At 43.0% G+C, this 16,351-nt stretch overlaps 1 protein-coding gene across 4 annotated transcripts in view; it reads right to left on the bottom strand.

Annotated features, from left to right (window-relative positions):
• Positions 1–16,351, bottom strand: part of nr2c2 (nuclear receptor subfamily 2, group C, member 2) — a 542,318-nt gene that overhangs the window by 462,713 nt on the left and 63,254 nt on the right. For all 4 annotated transcript variants that reach the window (XM_068051311.1, XM_068051312.1, XM_068051310.1 and 1 more), the window contains exon 3: positions 15,445–15,582. In XM_068051311.1, coding sequence (XP_067907412.1) covers positions 15,445–15,516 — 72 coding nt within the window. In that variant the 5' untranslated portion in view covers positions 15,517–15,582. The remainder of the gene's footprint in view (positions 1–15,444; positions 15,583–16,351) is intronic.

Raw genomic sequence — 16,351 nt, forward strand, 5'->3', positions numbered from 1 at the left:
TGATGAATGGTTGGAATGAATGCGTGTATCTGTGTACTACTCAACTTTTTACTTTCTTTCTTTCTGGGAACCAAACAGAAAAAAACACCAAGGTATCATTTTTTACCTTTTGCAGGGAGGTGTCACACTTGGAAGGAGCAGTGATGAAATAACTGGAGAAATTATGAAATGAAAAAGTAAAAAAACTGTGGCACTTGACTATCCAACAAAATAGAAGAGTTCAGGTGATACATTCACCGCTCTTGCCATGGAAATATATATGTTTGTCTGCTGAAGCCAAAACTCAGTAACCTCAACTGAATTAGCTTTGGGGAAAACCCACTGAAATTGAAAGCAGTCCATTACATATTGATGACTCTTATCTACGGAAATGAATGAACAAAGACTTTTTGCAGACAACCTGTCTCCATGGCCAAGGTCACCACAATGGGTGCGAACATCACCTTTTCATCTGAATGGACCACATTCAGATGCCATCTTGGAACAATGGCTCCCATATCCTGGAACATTATATGAACCACCCAGGGGAGAGAACCTTTAGTCACCTGACCAACACCCCAACCTGACAAGTTTCTAGCTTAAAAGGTATCTTTCTGGAGAGAGAAGCACAATAGCCAGAGAAGCTCTTTTCCAACCAGAACAGCTGTGAGACAGTTCCAGCTAAGCAGCAGCTTTGCTGACAACACCTGTCAATATGGAGTCATACAGCACAGAAACAGGCCTTCGGCCCATCGTGTCTGTGCCAGCCATCAAGCACCTAATTATCCTAATCCCATTTTCCAGCACTAAGCCCATAGCCTTATATGCAAGTTTCAAGTGCTCACCTAAATACTTCTTAAATATTGTGAGGGTTCTTCCCTCTACCACCTCTTCAGGCAGTGCGTTCCAGATTCCAACCACCCACCGAGTAAAAACATTTTTCCTCAAATCCCCTCGAAGCCTCCTGCCCCTTACCTTAAATCTATGTCCCTGGTTATTGACCCGTCCGCTAAAGGAAAAAGTTTCTTCCTATCTACCCTATCAATGTCCCTCATAATTCTGTATACCTCAATCATGTCCTCCCTCAGCCTTCTCTGCTTTAAGGAAAACAACCCTAGCCTATCCAGTCTCTCTTCATAGCTGAAATGCTCCAGCCCAGGCAACATCCTGATGAATCTCCTCTGCGCCCTCTCCAGTGCAATCACATCCTTCCTATAGTGTGGTGACCAGAACTGTACACAGTACTCCAGCTGTGGCCTAACTAGCATTTTATACAGCTCCATCATAACCTCCATGCTCTTTTATTCTATGCCTCGGCTAATAAAGGCAAGAATCCCATATGCCTTCCTAACCACTTTATTTACCTGTGCTGCTGCCTTCAGTGATCTATGGACAAGTACACCAAGGTCCCTCTGACCCTCTGTACTTCCTAGGGTCCTACTACCCACTGTATATTCCCTTGCGTCGTTAGTCCTCCCAAAATGCATTACCTCACACTTCTCGGGATTAAATTCCATTTGCCACTGCTCTGTCCATCTTACCAGCCCATCTATATCATTCTGTAATCTAAGGCTTTCCTCCTCACTATTTACGACACCACCAATTTTCATGTCATCTGCGAACTTACTGATTATACCTCCTATACTCATGTCTAAATCACGTCAAAATCATTAATGTACAACTTCAGCAGAGAAATTGCAAATTGACTTTGGAACTCCCCCACCTACAAAAGTGAACTAAGATTTCTACCATCAACTTTGGATTAAGGCTTAACCACAAGGAGCCTGGAACACTTCATCCTTTTCAAGACAAAGAACTTTCAGGCCTGCACCATTGCAAGATTTCCTCCCAAATGCTTCTAAAGGTTTTCTTAAAACAACAAACTCTTTTACTACAATTGGACTCTAACTGCATGCTACTACTCTACTCTCTCTTTCTTGTCTCATGTGTGTTGTTACGACCAAGGCAGGAGTAATGCATTGTTAATTCAGTCCTACTACTCCACAGGTCACAGCACATTAGTGAAGTTTCCCACCTACTAGAAAAACAGCCAACTTAATCACTTTATTTATCCCCAGAATAAAGCACGCCAAGCCAGGTTTCTTCAAACAACAAAATTAACTATTTATTGATAAACCAAGTTTTAAACGATAATGAGATGAATCTATATGTATGAAAAGACTTTATAACTCCTTAATCTTCCTAACCCTCATGCACACACATACATTCAAAAATCAACAGTTAACTGGGGAAAACAACAATATTGACTTTGTAACGGTTTCTTAGGAATAATAAAATAACTGGATTGTAACTTTTGGTAGTATTTTCCGGATCGATGAGGTTTCCCAGAGTTGAATAGTCAGATGCCACTTGAAGTCTCCAGGTGAAATTAATGTACGGTCTGTGGTGGGATGGCGTTCAATGTAGTTCTTCTGCAGTAGGGGTTACACAGATCTTTCAGCAACAGGTTGTAACAACAAGTCTATTTAAATTTTAAAGTAGTAGTCTAACAGCAGAAACTTTCTTGAGAGTTCGGGAACTTTGAAAACATGTTGTCAACAGGACTTACTCTTAGCAAAGGAGCCTTCTTCACAGAGCAGCGCAGCTGCAAAACTCACTCTTGAGACAGGGATTCTTGACTGGAGGCAACAGCAACTTACCTCACCCGAAACGCAGGCTTCCTTTCTCCAAAGAAGTGTTTCTCCACAGAGCGTAGAAATTCCTCTTTTCTCAGCGTCTCTTCCTCTCTTCAGACATGAACATCAACAAGGGTTTAGCTCCCATACATCAGATTTAAACTCCTTCAAAGTTCTTTTGACTTCATGAAGAGATTAGACTTTTACTTGATACAGGAATTATTTTTCAAGAGGAAGAATTTTCTCAGGGCTGTATTCCTGGCCAGTTTCCAGCAGTATCTCTTTGCAGTGCTCACTGCTCCCCTAGTCACTTTTACACTGCCAAAATGAAACGGAAAGCCTTTTTCATCAATAAGAGTCGCAAGACAATCGTAAAAATCTTCAGGTTGCTTGGATACAAATTGCCCTGCAGCCTGGACTTCAAATATCACAAGTCTCTGCAATCACTATTCACAGAAAACAGCAACAGATCTTAAAGGCGTACTGACCTCTTAGTTTTTTTAGAAAAACAACAAAACACTTATGACTCTGTGTGTATGTGTGTGTGTATAGGTGAATGCATGAGCGGGTGAGGTCACAAACATTTGTCGGTCATTCTGTAGAATAAATATTTATATTTTTTTAACCCACGAGAAAGCCTGTCATTTGTCTATTTATTTGATCCTTAAACACTCAGGGACAAAAACACTAATTTTAAAACACTATCTGCAGTCAGTTGAGAGGCAAAAGGTGGAAGTCACCCACATCACTTCCCACCTGTCCGTAACAAGGTGCAGCGAAGTAATGAGGGAAATGTACCTCTAGCTGCTCAGATGGCTGCCCTTATTAATACAAGGTTTGCTTAGGTTGCTCAAGTAGACCCATGTCATCAGAAAATGCAAAGGCTACTCTTCCTGCTAACCCCTCAGCCACAGTGCCAATGACACAAAACAGTCCCAAAATCAAACAACCACCCATTCAACAATCCTCCATTGGTCCCCATCATTGGAACATAGGAACAGGAGTACGCCATTTAGCCCTCGAGCCTGTTCCACCATTCAGTGAGATCATGTGACCTAACTCCATATGCCTGCCTTTGCCCCATATCCTTTAATACCTTTGGTAAACAAAAATCTATCAATCTCAGATTTAAAATTAACAATTAATCTAGCATCAATTGCCGTTGAGGAGCGTTCCAAAGTTCCATCAGCCTTTGTGTGTAATCTGTTTCCTCATTCCACTCCTGAAAGGTCTGGTTCTAATTTTTAGATTATGCCCCCTGGTCCTAGAGTCCCAAACCAACAGAAATAGTTTCTCACAACCTATCCTATCTGTTCCCCTTAATAGTCACATTCTGCCAATTGCAGTACCTGTCCATTATCCCTACTCTCTGTCTCCTGCCACTCAGTTCCTACATCTCCATCCCTCACCAGAATGGTCTGACAGCTCTCATTTCTTTCTTGAACTCAACCCCAATCATTCCCCATCAATCACCACCCTCCTCTGCCTGGCTAAATTTGTTTTCACATTGAACAACTTCTTCTCTAACTCCACTCACTTCCTCCAAATAAAAGGAGTCATTATGGAAACTGTGTGGGTCTGAACTATGCTTGCCTTTTTTGGGAGATGTGGAATATTTTATGTTCGGGTCCTACTCAGGTTCCCTCCCTCAGCTCTTTCTCCAGTATATTGATCTCTGTATTGGTGTTGTTTCCTGCTCTCCTTCTGAACTAGAAAATTTCATCAACTTTACTTCCAATTTTCACCCTTCCCTTGCCCTCACATGGTCCATCTTTGACACTTCCCTTGTCTTCCTTGACTTCTCTGTCTCCATTTCTGGGGATAGGCTATCAACCAAAATCCACTCTAAACCCACTGACTTGCACAGCTGCCTTGACTACACTTCCTGTAAGGACTCCATTCTATTCTCCCAGTTGCTGCTTCTCTATCGGATGTCCAATATACCTTCCTTTTTCCTCAACTGAGGAATCCCTCCACCGTGGTTGACAGGGCCCCTCTACCATGTACATTCTATTTCCTGCACTTCTGCTCTCGCCCCTTCAACTCCCTCCTATAACCATGATAGGGTTACCCTTACCTTCAACTTCCAACCCACCAGCTCCACATTCAATGCATCATCCTCTGCCATTTCTGCCACCTCCAGCTTGATGCCACCACCTAACACATCTTCCCATCCCCTCCCGTCAGCATTCTGAAGGGACCGTTCCCTCCACAACACTCTGGTCCACTCCTCTATCACTCCAAACATCCCCTCCCCTTCCCATGGTACCTTCCCATGCAAGCGCAGGAGATGTTATGCTTGCCTTTTTTACTTCCTCCCTTCTCACTGTCCAAGGCTTCAAACACTCCTTCCAGGTGAAATAGTGATTTACTTGTACTTCTTTCAATTTAGTATACTGTATTTCCTGTTCACAATGCAGCCTGTTCTATGTCGAGGAGACTAAACATAGACTGGGTGGCTGCTTTACAGAACACCTCCATTCAGTTCACAAACATGACCCCGAACTTCCAGATGCCTGCCACTCCACTCTAAGCTCTCTGTCCTTGGCCTCCTACACTGTTCCAGTCCAGCTCAACGCAAGCTCGCGGAACAGCACCTAATCTTTCGATTAGGCACTTTACAGCCTTCTGGACTCAACATTGAGTTGCACAATTTCAGATCATAACCTCTGATCCCATTTATTTTGTTTGTTTTTGTCTGGCAGCCGTTGTTATGATTCTAGATTTTCTCTTTTCCACCTCCTCTAAACACATCTTTTCTGGTTCTTTACTTGTCCCATTACCACTCCCCTTTTGCCTTGCATAATTATCTCTTTTGCCATTTCATCCCTCCTGTCTTCCACCCTGTCACAGACCTTCCCTGTCATTCTTTTCCTCTCCAATCCCTTTTCCCTGCCTCGATACTTATGTTAACCTGTTACATCTCTAACGTTTTCCGGTTCTGGTGAAAGGTTACTGACTTGAAATGTTAACTCTGTTTCTCTCTCCCGAGATGGTTCCTGACCTGAATATTTGCAGCATTTTCTGTTTTTGTTTTATTCCTAACCAAGTCAATAAATTTGCCCTCAAATCCATGAGCTTCAACGTTTCCAAACAGTCTCTTATTAGGGACTTTATCAAATGCCTTCTGGAAGTACATATAATTAACATCCATAGACATTCCCCTGTCCACTACTTTAATCTCTTCAAAAAACACAATCTATTATTAAGGCATCCTTAACAAAGCACATAGAAAATCATAGTATGATCAGACAAAGTCAACATGATTTTACGAAAAGCAACTTATTAGAATTTTTGAGGATCTAACTAGTAGGGCAGATAACGGAGAATCAGTAGATGTAGTATACTTGTATTTACAGGCATTCGATAAGGCATATTAGCCTCTTGAACAAAGAACAAAGAACAAAGAAAATTACAGCACAGGAACAGGCCCTTCGGCCCTCCAAGCCTGCGCCAATCCAGATTCTCTATCTAAACATGTCGCCTATTTTCTAAGGGTCTGTATCTCTTTACTTCCTGCCCATTCATGTATCTGTCTAGATACATCTTAAAAGACGCTATCGTGCCCGCATCAACCACCTCCGCTGGCAACGCGTTCCAGGCACCCACCACCCTCTGCGTAAAGAACTTTCCACGCATATCCCCCCTAAACTTTTCCCCTTTCACTTTGAACTCGTGTCCCCTAGTAATTGAATCCCCCACTCTGGGAAAAAGCTTCTTGCTATTCACCCTGTCTATACCTCTCATGATTTTGTACATCTCAATCAGGTCCCCCCTCAACCTCCGTCTTTCTAATGAAAATAATCCTAATCTACTCAACCTCTCTTCATAGCTAGCGCCCTCCATACCAGACAACATCCTGGTGAACCTCCTCTGCACACTCTCCAAAGCATCCACATCCTTTTGGTAATGTGGCGACCAGAACTGCACGCAGTATTCCAAATGTGGCCGAACCAACGTCTTATACAACTGTAACATGACCTGCCAACTCTTGTACTCAATACCCCGTCCGATGAAGGAAAGCATGCCGTATGCCTTCTTGACCACTCTATTGACCTGCGTTGCCACCTTCAGGGAACAATGGACCTGAAAACCCAAATCTCTCTGTACATCAATTTTCCCCAGGACTTTTCCATTTATTGTATAGTTCACTCTTGAATTGGATCTTCCAAAATGCATCACCTCGCATTTGCCCGGATTGAACTCCATCTGCCATTTCTCTGCCCAACTCTCCAATCTATCTATATTCTGCTGTATTCTCTGACAGTCCCCTTCACTATCTGCTACTCCACCAATCTTAGTGTCGTCTGCAAACTTGCTAATCAGACCACCTATACTTTCCTCCAAATCATTTATGTATATCACAAACAACAGTGGTCCCAGCACAGATCCCTGTGGAACACCACTGGTCACACGTCTCCATTTTGAGAAACTCCCTTCCACTGCTACTCTCTGTCTCCTGTTGCCCAGCCAGTTCTTTATCCATCTAGCTAGTACACCTTGGACCCCATGCGACTTCACTTTCTCCATCAGCCTACCATGGGGAACCTTATCAAACGTCTTACTGAAGTCCATGTATATGACATCTACAGCCCTTCCCTCATCAAACAACTTTGTCACTTCCTCAAAGAATTCTATTAAGTTGGTAAGACATGACCTTCCCTGCACAAAACCATGTTGCCTATCACTGATAAGCCCATTTTCTTCCAAATGGGAATAGATCCTATCCCTCAGTATCTTCTCCAGCAGCTTCCCTACCACTGACGTCAGGCTCACCGGTCTATAATTACCTGGATTATCCCTGCTACCCTGCTAGGGGACAACATTAGCAATTCTCCAGTCCTCCGGGACCTCACCCGTGTTTAAGGATGCTGCAAAGATATCTGTTAAGGCCCCAGCTATTTCCTCTCTCGCTTCCCTCAGTAACCTGGGATAGATCCCATCCGGACCTGAGGACTTGTCCACCTTAATGCCTTTTAGAATACCCAATACTTCCTCCCTCCTTATGCCGACTTGACCTAGAGTAATCAAACATCTGTTCCTAACCTCAACATCCGTCATGTCCCTCTCCTCGGTGAATACCAATGCAAAGTACTCGTTTAGAATCTCACCCATTTTCTCTGACTCCACGCATAACTTTCCTCCTTTGTCCTTCAGTGGGCCAATCCTTTCTCTAGTTACCCTCTTGCTCCTTATATATTGAGTGGCACAAGATACCAGTTCACTGAATTGGTGTAATTATATTAGCATAGATAGAGGACTGGTTAATGGACAGGAAGCAAAGAGTAGGGATAAACCGGGCATTTTCAAGTTGGCAGACTGTGTATAGTGGAGTGCCGGAAGGATCAGTGCTGAGGCCTCAGCTATTTACAATCTATATTAATGACTTAGATAAAGAGACGGAGAGTAATATCGTTACGTTTGCTGACAATACAAAGCTAGGTGCGAATGTAAACTGTGAGGAAGACACACAGAGATAGGTTAGGTGAGTGGACAACAAGGCGGCAGATGGAGTATAATGTGGGGAAGTGTGAGGTTATTCACTTCGGTATTAAGAATAGAAAAGCAGAATATTTTGTAAAAGGTGAAACTTCTAAATGCTGATACTCGTATAAGAAACACAGAAAGTTAGCATGTAGGTACAGCAAGCAATTAGGAAGGCAAATGGCATGTTGGTCTTTATTGCAAGGGGATTGGAGTTTAAGAATAAGGAAGTCATGCTACAATTGTACAGGGCTTTGGTGAGACCACATCTGGAGTATTGTGCGCAGGTTTGGCCTCAATATCTAAGGAGGGATATACAGCGAAGGTTCACTAGATTAGAGGCAGTACAGCGAAGATTCACTAGATTGGTTCTGGGATGAGAGGGTTGTCCAATGAGAGACGGAGTAAATTGGCCCTATACTCCCTAGAGTTTAGAAGAATGAGAGGTGATCTTACTAAAATGTACAAGATTATGAGTGGGCTTGACACAGTAGATGTTTCCACTAGTGGGGGAATCTCGAACAAGGGGACAGTTACAGAATAAGGGGACACTCATTTAAAACTGAGTGGCGAAGGAATTTCTTCTGTCAGAGGGTAGTGAATGTCTGGAATTCTGGAGAGTTGTGGAGGCTAGATCACTGAAAGTATTTAAAAAGGAGGTAGATAGATTTTTGAAATATCTATTGCTGAGGGCTATGAGGAGCTGGCACGAAACAGGACTTGAGGTCTTAGGCAGATCAGCCATGATCTTATTGAATGGCGGGGCAGGCTTGAGGGGCCAAATGGCCTACTCCTGTTCCTATTTCTTCTGTTCTTATTAATGAATCATATGAAATGAGACTTTCAAAGAGCCACTCATCTTCTGCAGTCTTCTCTCCTACAGATCAGTGGAAATGACAAGCACTAGCCCCACAGGAGTGGCAGTGCCCCTATGGGAGTTGTCTGCTTTGCGGTTGTTAGCTTGTCCGCTACTCATCACCCCCTCAAACAGTATCCACAACAGCTTCAGAGAGCAAGCTGGGATACCCTGCCCTGGCAACAGCTAAGTTGTTGCAGTCTGCAGCCAGGCACTCCGTGGCTCGAGCATCTCATGGGTCTCAAGGTTAACAGCAGCCTTCCACCAGCTTTGATTAGAACACTGATTAACATCTTGCAGGAGTAGTCGAGTTACAATCCTTCACTTAAAAAAGGCACTTTGGGTTAACACTTGGGAGAGAAATGAATTCAAGGCAATTACTGTTTTTGGCATTAAATGAATCGATGGGCCGAATGACCGCCTTCGACATACCATCATGCCAACATGCTTTGTTGAATGATAATTTTCTTTAATCCACTGACTGGAGCTCTGAATTTATATTTTTTAAAGAAATTTTAAAAGGAACAGATTAAAGATGACTTTGCCAGCAGCTTAAGATGGCCACCTAACTTGCAACACTGTATCCTACACTGCACGGCCTGTGGGAAGTCTGCTCATCCCAGCAAGAACCAAGACCCAGGAAGTTTAAGTTCTTTTTTTCAGCAAGAGAAAAAAACTGCTAACTCCTCTGCTTGAATCACTGAGTGACTGTCATGTGACAACCCCCCCACCCCCCCCCCACCGCGTCCGCGCCCCCACCCCCCGCGCACACCCCCTCCTCCCCACCCCTGTGATTTTAAGCTGGTGTTTCTGTGCAGCAGCAAGGAGAAGCATCTGGTCTCTGATACATGCAGACCCAAGTGGGGTCCCTCTCTCACTCTCACTCTCTCTCCATTCCAGCTTGCAAGCTTCAAACTCTGCCTGTTGACTTCACCTCTGTATACTCCGATTACAATCAGAAACCCCATTGGAGGAAATCAGCCACATCGCTGTCTCACCGAATCAGTCACCTATCTCTTCAAACTAAATGCCTCAGGACCACTGAATTCAACAAGAAGACAGCAGAAACACCAAACTCCACAGACTGTATACCTTTTTTATGGACTCTAACTCGACCAATCTACCCTTCCCCACTCTGTAACCTATTTGTTTGTGTGAAACTCTATTGTGTGTGCAATTTAAAGTTGATGCGGAGTTTATTATTTCAATTAGTTCGGTTCAAGTACTTCTTTGTTAAACTCAGACAAACCTGCCCAAATTGGTTCTTGCTATGATCATTGCAAGTAAATAATCAAACACCTAATGAATTGGCCAGTACATCCACTTTAAAAAAAGAATTAAACCGGTTGTGGTCAAACAAGGAGAGAGAAAAGAGGGAAGCCCTTCGCCCCCTGCTCACTTGAGTAACAGAAATTTGGGGGCTCACGTTTGGGATCAAACCCAAAGACAAACGGGAAATTGGAAGCGGGAAACCAAATTGATCCCTATCAATAATTTTACAACTTCAAGACAGGTTTTCTTGTGGTTTTCAGTGCTCGAGTACTAAAATATCCACATTCGAGGTCGGTACCTTCCTAGAACAGAGTGAAATAACTTGGGCCAGGATAAAAGCCATGTGTTGAAGAATTGAGGAACGTAGCTGGGCAGTTAGAGATTACAATCCATCCAAAAGCTCTGAAGCCCGAAATCCTAAACCTTGTGGCCAACCATTTTAAAATTGACACTGAAGAACCAGAGACAGGCATAGAATCTGAAATAGACAGATTAGACTGAAATAGAAGATACAGCTAGAACAGAGCAGATTTGAAATAGAATTCCAAGAAAAAGGAAAAGAAAGGTTTCCCAGACAAGGAGAGAGAATTCCAGGAAAGGGAGAAAGAAAGAGCTTTCCAGGTAAGGGAGAAAAAGAGAATTCCAACAGGGGCGGCACAGTTAGCAGCCACACAGCTTCAGTGACCCGGGTTCGGTTCTGGGTACTGCCTGTGCGGAGTTTGCGACCGCATGGGTTTCCGCCGGGTGCTCCAGTTTTCTCCGACAGCCAAAGACTTGCAGGTTGATAGGTAAATTGGCCATTGTAAATTGCCCCTAGTGTAGGTAGGTGGTAGGAGAATTGAGGGAAGGTGGGGATGTGGTAGGGAATATGGGATTAATGTAGGATTAGTATAAATGGGTGGCTGATGGTCGGCACAGACTCCGAGGGCCGAAGGGCCTGTTTCAGTATTGTATCCCTCTACGACTCTATAACTGAAGGAAGAGAGGGAATTCAAGTTAAGGCAGCTTGAAATGAATAGAGTGAACAGTGAAGGCGCCACTATTGAGGGAACTACCCCTAGCGCAGGACCAAGTGCTGAGCTCTTAAAGTTCTCCCAATTGATATCAAAGTTCAATGAGGGGGATCTGGAAGCATTTTTCATCTCTTTTGTAAAGCTATCAAAACAGCTGAAGTGACCAGTAGACAGCTGGATACTGTTATTACAGAGCAAACTAATAGGAAAAGCCCATGAGGTTAATTCACTGTTGCCTCATCAGAATTAATCAGATTATGAGATGACTAAAAATGCTATCCTGAGAGCGTATGAGCTAGTACTGGAGGCGTACCACCAAAAGTTCAGAACTTTTCAAAAGCAGCCGGAACCAACTTACATCAAGTTCGAAAAGGTTAACCAACTCACTTTCAACCGATGGATACGGGTACTTAAGATAAAATCCACCTATGAAAACCTCAGAAATGTGATCCTCCTCGAGGAATTCAAAAACTCACTTCCCCTTTCCATAAAAAACTATGGAGGAACGAAAGGTTCCAAGAGCCAGGCAGGCAGTAATCCTGGCTGATGATTATACACTTGTTCACAAGCCCTTGCCCCAAGGGAAACCCTTCCCTAGTCACCTCCAAAAACCAGAAAAGAATAGAAGGTGGGAGGGTGATAGGAGGTTTAACAGCCATGGGCGAAAAGGGAGATCAGGAAACACAGGGGGCCCTCCTCAGGTCAAAAAGGAAGGTCTTGAGAACAGGAGTGACAGGTAGAAGCCTGTGTGTTTCCATTGCAACAAGGCGGGTCAGCTTCAAGCTGATTGCTGGAAGTTACGGGAAAAACTCATAAGTTTAGTCAGGGTACGCCAGACCAGTGCAGGAAAAGGGGCCCTGATGGAAAGCACAGCTGACCAGGCTGTGGCTTTAACTGTGATAGTAAAACCCATTAAACCTACCACTGGGAGTGTAGGAAAACTTAACAAAATGCCTGAGAGTGACCAGGATTTTGTGTCCAGAGGAAATGTGACCCAATACTCCTCGAGTGTGGCGAGTAAGCCCACAGTCATACTTAGGGATGCAGAGGCCACCCAATCCCTTCCGCTGGGTAAAGACATGAACTTTCCCCCAGAGAGTGCACAGAATACTACAGTGCTAGTAAACTGTATCAGAGGAAAGCATATGCCCATATCTTTTATACCGGGTGCACCTGTAGTGCAACCTTGTTTCAGGACCAGTATCATTGGAGACTATCCTTAGTTTACCTGTGGGCGGGGTCAACCTGCTCCTGAGTAGTAATCTGGCAGGTGCGAAGGTGGCAGCTTCCCGAGTGGTTTTACAGAACAAGATCAGGGAGACAGAGCAGTTACAGGAAAAGGTCTCTGGCATTTTCCTGACTGTGTGCTGACCTGGTCCATGGCCAAACAAGCTCCGTCAGAAGAGGCTGAACTGGCACTGCAGACAAATGACCCTGCTGTCTGATTATCTGAAACCTGCTTTGGGAATTCAGAGGAACCAAAGGAAGTGTTCAGCAGGTCTTGGTTGAGGCTCAGCAAGCTGATCCAGGGTTAAAGAAGTTACACAGACTGCCCAAACTGAAGCTGAGCGAGTTCCACAGTGCTACTATTTAAAGAATGAGGTGCTGATGAGGAAGTGGAGTCCTTCTGACAGACCTGCAGATGAAGAGTGGACAGTGGTTCACCAGGTAGTGGTGCCGCGAGGTAGGGAAATATTGAGAATAGCCCACGAGATTCCAATGGCTGGACATGTCGGTATCAGAAAAACCCAAGCCCACATAAAACATCATTTTCACTGGCTACAACTCCACAAGGATGTAATGGAGTTCTGTAAGACTTACCACACATGCCAGGTTGTGGGAAGCCTCAACCTGCAATAAAACCTGCACCCCTAATTCCCATACCAGCTTTTGGGGAACCGTTCAGCAGATACTGGTGGATTGTGTGGGATCCCTGCCAAAAGAAAAGGGGGCTACCAGTATCTTCTCACCATTATGGATGTGGCTACCTAATTTCCAGAGGTGATCCCTCCAAGAACTATCTTTGCCAGGGTTGTGGAGGAGGGGCTAACCCAATTCTTCACCTGATATGGGCTGCCTGCTAGGTTTCAGTTGCTTAACCTATCTATATTTCTTTATGTCCTCTTGACAACTTACCTTCTTACTTATCCTGTCTCATCTGCAAATTTAGCTACTATACATTCGGTCCCTTCATCCAAGTCATTGATGTAGATTGTAAATAGTTGAGGCCCCAGCACTGATCCTTGTGGCACTCCACTAATCACATCCTGTCAACCTGAAAATTACTCAATTATCCCTACGCTCTGTTTCCTGTTGGCTAACCAATCCTCTATCCATGCTAATATGTTATCCCCTATACCATGAACTCTTATTTTGCGTAGTAACCTTTGATGTGGCATCTTATCAAATGCCTTTTGGAAATCCAAATACACATCTAAAGGTTTCTCTTTATCCACGATGCTTTTTACTTTCTCAAAGAACTCCATTAAATTAGTCCAACATGATTTCCCTTTCACAAAACAAAGTTGACCCAGCCTGATCGCATTATGATTTTCTAAATGTCCTGCTATAGCTTCCTTAATAATGGATTCTAGCATTTTTCGTATGACAGATGTTAGGCTAACTGGCCTATGGTTTCCTGCTTTCTGTCTCCCTCCTTTCTTGAAAAGTATTTTCCAATGCGCTCGCACTTTTCCAGAATCTAGGAAATTTTGGAAGATCACAACTAATGCATCTATTATCTCTGCAGCCACTACTTTTAAGACCCTAGGATCCTGGTGACTTGTCAGCCTTTAGCTCTAATTGTTTCTCCAGTACTTTTTCCCTAGTGATTGCAATCATTTTAAGTTCTTCCCGCCCTTTTACCTCTTGTTTTTCAAGTATCTTTGGATGTTTTTTGTGTCTTCTACAGTGAAGACGGACACAAAATACCTGTTCAACGATTCCGCCATTTCCTTGTTACCCATTATTAATTCCTCAAACTCACTCTCTGGAGGACCAATGCTCACTTGAGTTACTCTTTTTCTGCTTAAATACTTGCAGAAACTTTTACTATCTGTTTTTATATTTCTAGCTAGCTTTCCCTCACACACTAATTTCTCCTTTTTTTAGTCATTCCTTGCTGGTTTCCAAAATTTGTCCAATCTTCTGATCTACCACTAATCTTCACAGAATTGTATGTTTTTTCTTTCAGTTTGATACTATCTTTAACTTCCTTAGTTAGCCACGGATGGTGCATCCTTCTCCTAGAGTCTTTCTTTCTCACTGGCATATACCTTTGCTGAGAATTATGAAATAACTCCTTAAATGTCTGCCACTGCTTCTCTACTGTCCAATCTTTTGACCTAATTTCTCAGTTCACTTTAGCCAACTCTGTCTTCATATCCTTGTAATTACCTTTATTTAAGTTTAAAGCACTAGTCTTAGAACCACACTTCTCACCCTCAAACTGAATGTGAAACTTTATCATGTTATGATCTCTGTTGCCTAGAGGCTCCTTTACTATGGGGTCATTTATTTATCCTGTCTCATTGCACATTACCAGGTCTAAAATGGCCTGCTCCCTGGTGGGCACTCAAACATACCGCTCTAAGAAATTGTCCCAAATACACTCCATGAACCCATCTTCCAGGATACCTTTGCCAATCTGATTCATCCAATCTATATGTAGATTAAAGTCACCCATTATTATTGCAGTACCATTCTTATAAGCCCTCATTATTTCTTCCTGTATACTCTGTCCTACAGTGTAGCTATTCTTAGGGGACCTATAAACTACTCCCACAAGAGACTTCTTTCCTTTGCTATTTCTTATCTCTACTCAAACCAATTCTACATCTTGATCTTTTGAACTAAGGTCATCTTCTGTGCTATTATGACTCTAATCGCCTCTCTACATTTGCTCCCTTCACTCAGCCCTTATACTGCTTTACCGAATGCTACATGTCTTCATGCTTTTTTGTGTGCATTGCCATAAGCTATCGAATAGTACTTTAAACATTTTGCAGCATTAAAACATGGAAATATAAGACCTGTATGCAAGTTATTCACATTTTAGATTGATTTTTAAATGAGGCCCCAAAGAGGAAGCTGCTGTTCCAACATCTAGACTATTAACTTGGTTACTCAGAAAGATATGCAATATTGTTTACACATTTTGGCACACTTCTGAATACTACTGCACATGGGTTATGCTGCCACATACCTGGATCCTTTGAGGGGAGGATACAGGAGAGTCTGTGGAGATTATCTGGATTTTCTGAGGGGGACTGGTCATCACTGATGATCCTGGCAGTGTAGCCTGCACCACTGTACTAGTGACTTGAGCATGAACTTGTGTGGTCTAGAATACAATAATGCAAAATGAACACATTAAAGCTTTCAGAATTGGGGTGTCATTTTTTTTTCAGCAAATGATACACAATATGGTTCAAAATCACGCAGTTAAACCCAGTTCCAAGTCCTCATCTCAGAAAGTTGAATGCTGTTCATTAGCAACTCAGTGCTGACTAAATACACAGTGAATTTCATTTTCCAATGATTTTCCAAAATTCCCTAGATTCTAGAACAGTCTCAGCAGATTAGAAGCGGAACGTAACACCGCTATTCAAGAAAGGAGGGAGAGAGTAACCAGTGAACTACAGGCCAGTTAGCCTGACATCAGGAGTCGGGAAAGTGCTGGAATCTATTATTAAGGCAGTCTTAACAATGCATATAGAAAATCATTGTATGATCAAATAAATTCAACATGGTTTTATGAAAAAGAAATTGTGTGTTTGACAAGTTCATTAAGTTTTTTTTGAGGATGTAACTAGTAGGTTAAAGGGGAACCAGTAGATGTAAAATTCTTGGATTTCCAAAAAGCATTGATAAGGTGTCACAAAAAAGGTGGATGTGCAAGGTAAGGGCACATGGAGTTGCTGGTAATGTATTAGCATAGATAGAGGATTGGTTAACAGACAGGAAGCAAAAGAGTAGGGATAAACAGGGCGTTTTCAAGTTGGCAGGCCATAACTAGTGGAGTGCCATAAAGATCAGTGCTGGAGCCTCAACAGAAACACGAGCATATACAGGTGATACTATCACAACAGAAACTCAGGCATATACAGGTG

This window comes from Heterodontus francisci, chromosome 19 (genome assembly GCF_036365525.1).
Source record: "Heterodontus francisci isolate sHetFra1 chromosome 19, sHetFra1.hap1, whole genome shotgun sequence".
Taxonomy (NCBI): Eukaryota; Metazoa; Chordata; class Chondrichthyes; order Heterodontiformes; family Heterodontidae; genus Heterodontus; species Heterodontus francisci.